The sequence below is a fragment of the Pteropus vampyrus genome, unplaced genomic scaffold (genome assembly GCF_000151845.1).
Source record: "Pteropus vampyrus isolate Shadow unplaced genomic scaffold, Pvam_2.0 Scaffold3, whole genome shotgun sequence".
Lineage (NCBI taxonomy): Eukaryota > Metazoa > Chordata > Mammalia > Chiroptera > Pteropodidae > Pteropus > Pteropus vampyrus.
Genome location: NW_011888784.1, coordinates 13,998,668 through 14,008,604, shown reverse-complemented (window position 1 = coordinate 14,008,604; position 9,937 = coordinate 13,998,668). Strand labels below are relative to the sequence as shown.

Here is a 9,937-nt window from a genome sequence, read left to right as displayed (position 1 = left end):
GGTATACCAGACACTGAACCCATGCAAGATGCCGCCAGGGGCTGGAGTGAAATGTCATGGATGAGAGTTGGCTCTGCTGTGGGAGATCACAGAAGTACACAAGGAAAGTAATGCTTTGTGGCAGAATGTGCCAGGTCTCAGGCCTGCGACCCCACAGGTGCAGAGGGACTGTAGAGAGAGTAGTGCCTTTCACAACTCCAGGCTCATGGCCTCTCACTTCCTGTGGTCTCGTCGTTGGAGATAAGTTTTTTAAAAAGAATTTTTGTGTGTGTGTGGGGCGGGGGGAGGGGGAAGGGAATGGAGCAGTTTTAATTTTTCAGAAAAAAGTTGAACAAAAAGTATAGAGTTCCCATGTACCCCTCTAACCTCTCCCAATTTCCCTGGTTACAATTCCTTTGTAACACTATTACAATTGATGAGTCAATATAATACATCATTATTAATGTATTACGAGTTGATACATCATTATTAACTAAAGTCTGTAGTTTACTTTGGGGTTAATTCTTTGTGTTGTACATTCTGTGGGTTTGGACAAATATATGATCACATGTATCTACCACGATAGTATCACATACAGTAGTTTCCCTGCCCTAAACATCCCACTGTGCTAAAAATCCCCTATGCTCCCATACTTCTCTCTCTCTGAGCTCCTGCAAAACACTGATCCTTTTACTGTCTCCATGGTTTTACCTTTTCCAGAATGCCGTGTAGTTGGAATCCTACAGAATGTAGCCTTTTCAGATTGGCTTCTTTCACTTAGTAATAAGCATTTAAGTTTTCTCCATATCTTTTTGGGACTTGATAGCTCATTTCTTTTTATTTCTGAGTAATATTCCATTGTCTAATGTACTGCATTTTGTTAACCCATTCACTGATTGAAGGCTGTCTTGGTTGGTTCCAGCTGTTGGCAGTTATGAGTGCAAATGTGGTTTTCATTTCTTCTTTGTGTAGCAGTGTAGCCAAAGGGACATGGCAGAGTGGGACTGTAACTTTAGGGGCTGGGCTCATTCACAGAAGTCAAGACTCTAGAATGTTCTTACGTTTGGCTAACCTGTAAAGCTGTGACTGGGCCAGATGTTGGAGGCGTTAAGAATCTGGATGATATGCGATCCTCCTAGGTTCTGTTTCCAGGCCTCATACTCACCTTGGTCAATCAGTCAGTCATTTATTGAGATATTAGGTACTGAGGTTATAGAGGTGATTTATTCACTGATCCCTAGTCACGGGGTAGAATTGCAAAAGAATCATTATATATTGGGAATATTTAAAGAAACACTGCGTGAAAAGTGGACAATTGCTGATTCATAGGGTGAATAAATAGACAACTAAAACACTAGAGAACATTATTATTATAACTAATTTCAGCCCCATGTGACAAGTATTCCAACACAGGTGAACACTAGAACGTCACAGAAAGGAGCTTGGGAGGCTGTGGAGGGCTTCTCCAGGAGAAGCTGACCCAGGACCCAGGGACGGGGGAAGTGGAAGAAGCAGGAGACCCTGTTCCAGGCCAGAGCATGAAGGCTGGAGCATGAGGTTTCTTTTGACTCCCGAGACTCAAGGATGGTATTTAGCTCTCTTGTGGGTACGTGTCATTGAGTTGGCTCTGACTCCTGGCGACCCAATGAATGAGCGATATCCCACCCTCAGCAGCCTTGCTCAGCTCCAGTAGACTCATGCCTATGGTTTCTTTTATGGAGTCGATCCATCTTAAATTTGATCTTCCCCTTTTTCTGCTGCCTTCTATTTTTCCCATCATTATTGTCTTTTCCAAAGAACCCTGCCTTCTCATGATGTGCCTGAAGTAGGCCAGCTTCTGTTTTGTCATTTTTGCCTCCAGCAATGTTTCAGGCTTAATTTGCCCTAGGACTCACGTGTTCGTCCGTCTGATGTCCAGGGTGTCTGTAGAGCTCTCTTCCAGCACCATATTTAAAATGAATCATTTTTTTCCTATAAGCTTTCTTCACCGTCCAACTTTCACATCTGTACATAGTAATTGGGACTACTCTCTCAGGGGGTCCATTTCAGGGCAGAGGTGCTGCTTTCTGGCAGTGATTGTCCATGTCCCCCAGCGTCCCATCTCTCAGGGAGTGGCCTCCCCACAAGACCAGTTGGCCAAGCTAGAACTCTGGGAGCCCTTCACTCCCCCTTTTCCCACTTTTAGCTCCATTCCTAAATCTCTCTCAGATCAACCCCTCCTCGTCACACCCACAGTTCGATTTTCACTTTGAACTATCACCCTTTGCCCAGATGATTCTAAAGCCCTCCTAACTGGTTTCCTGCCCCTACCCACTCTCCCTCCAATTCACCTGCCCTGGCTGGCCATGCCAGTAGTGAACTTGATAAACCCTGTCTCGTTAAATCCCTGCTTAAAACCCCTCAGAGCCCTCTGTCACTCATGGCCTGTGGCACAGCAGCATGAGCTGTGTCCTCAGCCTGACGTTGTCACCGCCACAGCCTGCTGACACACTGGCCATGCTGAAGTGGTTGTCCTTTCTGAAAATGCCACTTTTCGGAAAGGCTGTGCACTTGCTCTTTTCTCTTCCTCAGCATCCCCTTCCATACAGCACTTCTCACTGTGGTTAATTTTTGCCTAGTCTTTGAAGTCTGTTCAGTGTCACCTCATCTGAATCTTCAATCTCAGGCCCAGGTTCACAGGTTTTTCCACTCCTTTTTCCGTGGCCCCATAGTGTTGCTATTACCTTCTCACATGACATTGGCATTATTTGGGGACATGTCTGTCTCCCCTACGAGGCCATCAACTCCTCTGATGGCTGAGACGGTCTTCATTTGCCTTTATAACCCTAATGCTCAGCATAAAGCTGCTTGGTAGGTAATTAACAAAGGAATATTATAAGGATTATGTTACAAATAAATATTTAAAGTGTGATGGTACGCCAAGGAAATTTGGGTGTAAATAAGGTCTTCTTAAGGAGTCTATCTCATCAGGTCTCCCAACCTTGTCATCATTTACATTTAGCCTCTTCATCCTCAGGTTGAATGGGCCGCCTCTTGGCTAATTGGCTAACTGGGGGAGCGAGGATATCTTCATGTATCCCTACTCACCGTCATCACCACGGGCGCTTCTCCCAGCCAGTCTCCAGTACAAAAGCCCTTGCTTTTGTATGTGTGATGTTTTATCTCTGAATTTACATGGTGACATCAGTGTCATGGTTAAGATGTGAGTGAGTTTCAATGGTTCAGTTGTTTATTTTTACTGTACATCTGAACATATGGCCCGTTCCATTTTCTGAGAGCCTCTCATCCCAGCGCTGGGGTCAGAAACTATGTCACTTCTCTGGCCTTGGTTTCTTCACCTTTAAAATGAAGATGTTGGATTAGATCGAGGATTCTTGGCTCATGTCCAGAGAATCTCCTGAAGGCCCAGAGGAAGTTTCCAGGTACTCATACCCTCTGAAATTGTGTTAACATTTTGTGTGCCTGAACTTTTTTTTTTTTATGGCTTTTTTTTTTTTGACTTTCAAATGAATCTGTGGCTCTAAACAGCTTAAAAATCACTGGAGAAAAATGATTTCCAAAATTTGACTAAGCAGTTTTTTCACTTAAAAAATGAAATTTCTACTGTGCCACATTTTTTTTTCTTTAAAGTATCAATATGTAATATTGAAGCAACAGTTGCAGATTGAAATGGGTTATGCTTCCCAGTCACCGGTGTTTCATGTGGCACATTTGAATTCATGGGAAGAATTTCCAGAGTGGAATTCTTTTGACTTAATGCTGACAATAACTTGGACTGTTGGCTTCCTGGCAGGGAAAAGAGCATAACTCAAGGTTGGCCACCAATTTTCTGCAGGCTGTCTTTTGTCACATTCTCCAGGGCTACACTTTACCAACTTTCCCTTGCTGGTGAGTCTGAAGAGCACATGTCATGCAGGTAAATCCTGGCAAAGGAGGAATTCATATCTCATGGCTGCACCTGAAAAATCATGATGGTTGTGTTCTCTGTAGCTGGGAAAAACAGATTTTTAAATGTGGGCATGGGCATTTTGCCTGGGAATAAATTTCCTTCCTCAGTGCGATGTCTTTTGTAGCAGCCCGAGGGTAAAAGGAAAGTTATTGTCTCTCCGGGCAGAGGAGGGAGTCTGAGGTCTTGGTCCAAATTTCTCCTGGTTAATGTGTTTGACACTTGGTGAGAGAAGGCTGTGCTGTAATGGTTAGTCTTAAAGTCAGGGATTTTGCGGGCCCGAAAGTGTGATAGTCTAGCTGCATCTTTCACTCTCCCGCTTCCCTGGACCCAGTCACAGATGCCTTTGGTTCCTCCCTTCCACATTCTTTCGCTGATGAAATTGGTTCTGATTTTGTCACTGGTTCCTTCTAATGTTCTGGTCTTTCTTTCTCCCCCATATCGATGTTTTCTTCATAGTGCTTTTGGCTGAGCAGGAGGCACAGGACCTCTTTGGCTGTGCTTTTCAGCACTGATATTTGTGGACCACGCAGGTTTCCTTTCTAACCACAAAGCAGGAATGGTTCCCAATGGCCTTTAACTAATTTGCCCTCTACTCCTTGTTATTATAAGCTAGTTTAAAGTATAATATATTAATTGCATCTCTTAAAGGAACATGTTTCATTTTAAAAGGCAAGAACCATGGAGAGAGAAAATATGAGAGGGCAGTTATGAAGACTTTAACAGATGATGTTTTGATTACACCTCTTTCCCCACCAAATGTAGACTCTTAATTGCCCTTTACTCAAAGGCTAACACCACAGAAATGATTGCACTCTGGGTAGATTCAGCTTGAAAAAGGCTGGGAGAATAAACACACACATTCCTTTATTCACCAAGCACAGGCTGGGCTGGATATATAATCCACCCCCCACCCCCCAACTTCTCCCCAGCTGCTGGAACCGACACTGCATCTTCCATGGATCCTCCGCAGCCCGAGTTACTGGCCGCCCCTCAGAGGCTGTGCTGGTGACAGTGGGGCCTTCTTTGCATATCTCCCATGTGGCAGACTCAAAGCTTCAGGAGAATGGCAAACTTTTGGGACTCCAGTCTGATTCTAGCCCTACATTTTACACATGAGGATTTCACTTTGAGTTTTATTGGGTCACTCAGGCACCCTTTCCCCTGATGTTCTGACTTAGCACTCTCAAACTGAGTCTGGGGTGGCAGGAACCGTTTTCTCCCTGCACTGTTCCCTGGATGGGGCTACACCACCCTCATTGGCGCGTGTTCATAAAAAGTAGACAAAGGAAAGAAAGGAGAACTTCTGAGCTCCTGGGAGAAGAGTGATGTTTACATGTAAGTGAAGTCTCTGGAGCTCCTCTCTTGCTGGCATAGGGTGGGCTTCAGGCCCCTCCCCCTGCTCTGCATTTGGGGTCTTCTTTCTTTTGCATTGCCTGATTTTCAGGCAGTATGCACACATGGAATCCCCTCCCTTGGCATGTGGGAATCATTAGCACTGTCTACATAGCATATCGGAGGTAGGTGGAGGGTCAGAGGATCTCCAAGCTCTCCTACACTATCCACAGGCTGAAGCCAAATGTGCACCCCCACCTGCACACACAGGCCCACAGACATGCAGATAAGACCCGGGGGAGGGTGGTGAGGACACATGAGAACACAGACTCTGCAGATACTGATGGTAGGACAAGGAAGCACCAAGATAATCAGTCATCCTGCATCAAGGAAGCCTTGCATTTACCATATAACCCAGGACTGAGAATCACAGCTGAATTCTGCATAGACAGGCTACTTCTAAAGAAGGAGTGATTGATGTTCAATAGCAAATACATCCATGAGTGACATCGAGCATACCTTTGGGAAGCTAACAGACCATGCTCTGTTCCATGTCCTTTACACTCTAGTCTAAACTGAAGGAGAGGCCTACACATCCACGGTGAGTCTGACTTTCTGTGTGGGGAGACCTGGATGTGACACAAATGGAATACTAAATTCCTCAACTCAGAGTTTCCCCCAGCAGTTAAAGCTACAGACCATGCCACCCATGGCGTGGCTAGCCCAGCAGCAAAGAAGCCAGGACCTGGGCAATGGGAAGGAATGCTTCTCCTTTGGCCTGTGTGGGCCACTCTTGAGCCACATCAAAGGGCTAGCAGCAGTCTTTGGTTTTGGTGTAATATCTGACGTGGTGAAACATCTGCTGGCTCCTCTTCTACGAGGAGGAATTGTGCCTCTCATAAAATGACAAATTATATGCCATTTACAAACATCCATCGTCTCTAATTCTTCCTAATATAGATGGCAAACAGACACATGAAAAGATGCTCAACATCAGTTATCATCAGGGAAATGCAAGTTAAAACAAAAATGAGTTGTTACCTCATACCTGACAGACTGGCCATCATCAATAAATCAACAAACAATGAGTGTTGGCTTGGATGTGGAGTGAAGGGAACCCTCGGGCACTGTTGGCTGGATTACAAACTGGTGCATCTACTATGAGAAACAACATGTAGATTCCTCGATAAATAAAAAACAGAATTACCTTATAACCCAGCAATCCTATTTTTGGGTATTTATCTGAAGAAAATGAAAACACGAATTTGAAAAGATATAAGCATTCCTATGTTCATTGCAGCATTATTTACAATAGTTAAGATGTGGAAGCAACCTAGATGCCTGTTAATGGATGAATGGATAAAGAATATATAGAATATTACTCAGCCATAAGAAAGAATGAAATCTTGCCACTGGTGGCAAACATAGATGAACCTAGAGGATATAATGAAGTAAGTCAGATAGAGAAAGACAAATCTATATATTTCACTTATATGTGGAATCTAAGAAATGAAACAAATGAACAAACAAAACAGAAACAAACTCATAGATACAGAGAACAAACTGATAATTGTCAAATGGGAGGAAGTAAAGGTAGGGGAAAAAGGTGAAGGGGATTAAGAAGTACAAATTGTCAGTTATAAAATTAGTCATGGGGATGTAGTATATAGAGTAGAGAATATATTTAATAATCGTAATAACTATATACAGAGACAGATGGTTATTAGACTTACCGTGGTGGTCACTTTGTATGGTATGTAAATGTCTGATCACTGTTGTACACTTGAAATGAATACAATATTGTACGTCAACTATAATTTAAGAAAAAATAAAAATAAGAATTGACAGAACAAGTCAGGTAGGAGATAGAGGCTTTTTGGTACCACTATCTTTTTAAAGTTGATGGCAATTTTGAGTTTTAATTAAGCACTGTTATTTCATTTTACATCACGATATTGGTTCATTGTAGAGAGATAATATCAATTATTTTTTTCAAAAATCAGTACTCTAGAGTAATATCTCTTTGAATTAATATTTTGTCATTTAAATTTCAACCACAATGGCGATGACTCCAGTATTGTTCTCATATGATCTAGAGATCAACTTATGACATTTGTTAAAAATTTTGATTGCATAGAAAAAGGGAAGGTTTGCAGTACTTTGGGAGAGGATTTCTTTGCCCGTAAAAATGAAACTTCATTTCCTGTCACTTTAATGAAAGATAAAACAAACAAACAAATTAAACAAAAAAAGACCCTACAACTTAACAGATGCCAGATGGAAGAATTTCGATCTAGACCTCACCTAGGGCTTTATGGTTTATGGAATTGAAAAGCAGAGTGTTTTAAAGGACATTTCAGTAGAAATACATAATATTCTTATATAGGTTAGCTGATCTTTTGAGCTTTAATATTTAAAAAAAAAACTACATTACAATTTGTGAATGTTTTTGTGTCTGTAGTGATAATTTTCTCATAGAAAAGAAATAATTATTTGGGAACCATACTATTTTTTTTTATTCAGCTTTGTTTGGAAGAGACAATTATTTAAATAAAATCAATAATGATAAATATTTTTTAAAAATTAAAGGCAGTTGGAATGCAAAGTACCTACTCCTTGGATAGAAATTGTAGTTTAATTAAAATACATGGCGAAAAAGGAAGAGGAGAGTTTTTTGGCACCACTCAAAGATATCGTTGGCATTTGTACAAGGGTATTTCTCATCAAAGGGTCCCCGAGGGTCTTCTGTTCTAGTGCTACATAGGAGTCATTTGTGGTATCCTAGAGGTTAAAAACACAGTCCAGATTTGTTTAAAAGTCCAGACCACTTAAAAGACAGAGATTTTCAGGTTGGAGAAAAACAAGCTGCAACCATATCAATGAGAAACTCTACATAGGTAGGTTAAATATAAAAGGATTGAAAAAGATACACCCTGAAAACATGAACCAAACACTTAACGCACAGCTGGTAATCGCAGAGGCAGAGTTCTGTGGGGTTGGGGTCTGGAGGATGGTGTCTGACCCCAAAGCCTCCTTAGTGTTTGGCCGCCATGGAGTCCACCATAGGACTGTAGAAGCTGGCGAGAGTGGTGCAGTCAGAGACTATCAAGACAGGACTCCTTCAGCTTCCCTGCTCGGAGCCAGGACCCATCCTTGAACATGAGTGAGAGCTCAGGTGCAGGCAGAGCTGAGGCTGGGTTCCTGTCTAGAGGGCCGTCATAGAGGGAACCAGTCAGTCCTTAGAGCCACCATGCTGCCCTTGGGTCTCATGAGATGACCATCAGACCCCAGAAAAAAGGAGGCACTGCAAAGCTTTCTGAGCCCAGCTGCAGAAAGCATGGTGGTGCAGGGGCCGTGAGGCAAGGAAGGAGGGAGGTGGAAGGATGAATTCTGTTTTGCCAGGTTCAGTTATCTGGATATTGTACACCATCGAGTGTAATAGTATATACGTAGCTGGAAATAGAGATCTGGAGAGAGGGAGGTTGGGGACTGAGGGTGCAAATCTGGACGTCATTCTCTACAACTCATACCTCCACACTTTCGTGCCACCTGTAACAGACCAGGCTGTTTGTTGCACTGTTGGAGGTAAAGTCTGTATGCTAAATGAAATGGATTCTGTTTACTCACCTTTCCAGTGGCAATTCTGTAATTGTTCATATCCTCTCTGTGTTTTTACTATTCCTTGAGTCAATTTCATTAATTTTATATATTGTTTCTTTATTTCAGAAAAACTGTACAACTCCAGTGGGCGAGATTTAAGAAGGGCCCTTTTCTCTCTGAAGCAGATATTTCAGGTAAAAAAAAAAAAAGAAAGAAAAAACTGCTCTTAGGTTCTGTATTTGCATAGCTTGCAGAACGAGATATAGGCAAATCCATACCTTTTATTGATTACAGAAAGATCTCTTTAGATTACAATGTAAATTAAGTCAAAATATCAGTTGAGAATATTTTTACCATATCAAATATTTCAGACATAATAAGTAAAGGCAACTTTATCAAATCATAATATTTACTTCAGATTTTAAAAAAGAAAAACCTGCTGCAGGTTAATTGGAGTCTTGTGTTCTGCTCCCCAGTACCAACCACCTTCTCCCCACCCCACGGCCAGATTCCCTTGCTGCTGATTGTTGACTTTGATGTTTGTCATGACCATGTGTGTTTCCTTACTGATGTTGAATATTCACCAGCAACATGTTAGACTCTTTTGTATTAACTTTATATGTATGTTATCATGTTGCAGGTATCATACTTCAGCTTATTTACTGAGAGCAGGATAGATGTAGGCATGACTGGCATAGCTCTAAGTAAATATCCCATTGTATGAATGAAGCCCAAGTTGCTTTGTTCATTTTTCTATTGGCAGTTTGGTTTATTTCCAGTGTTTTGCTGTTATAATCCATGCTGCTGTGGACATGTCTCCTTGTGCCCATGTGCAGGTGTCTCTCTGGTTTCATCTCATCCTTCTCTCCTAAGCCTTCCCTCTGTCTCTGCCTTGAGAAAGTCATGAGCTTAGTGAAGAGGGCTAGGACAGGTATGCTTATGGGCTCCAAGACTATCACTCGTGTGAGACTGCAGAGGAGAGGGACAAAGCCAGAGGAGGAGGACGAGGCTGCTGTGCCTGGGCAGGATCAGGAGATGGCTACATAGAGAAGGTGACATTTGTGTTGAGCCTGTGTC

The 9,937-nt window shown here is 42.3% G+C and overlaps 1 protein-coding gene across 1 annotated transcript in view; it reads left to right on the top strand.

Annotated features, from left to right (window-relative positions):
• Positions 1-9,937, top strand: part of FHOD3 (formin homology 2 domain containing 3) — a 406,356-nt gene that overhangs the window by 156,148 nt on the left and 240,271 nt on the right. Inside the window, exon 4 of the mRNA XM_023532085.1 lies at positions 8,987-9,054. Coding sequence (XP_023387853.1) covers positions 8,987-9,054 — 68 coding nt within the window. The remainder of the gene's footprint in view (positions 1-8,986; positions 9,055-9,937) is intronic.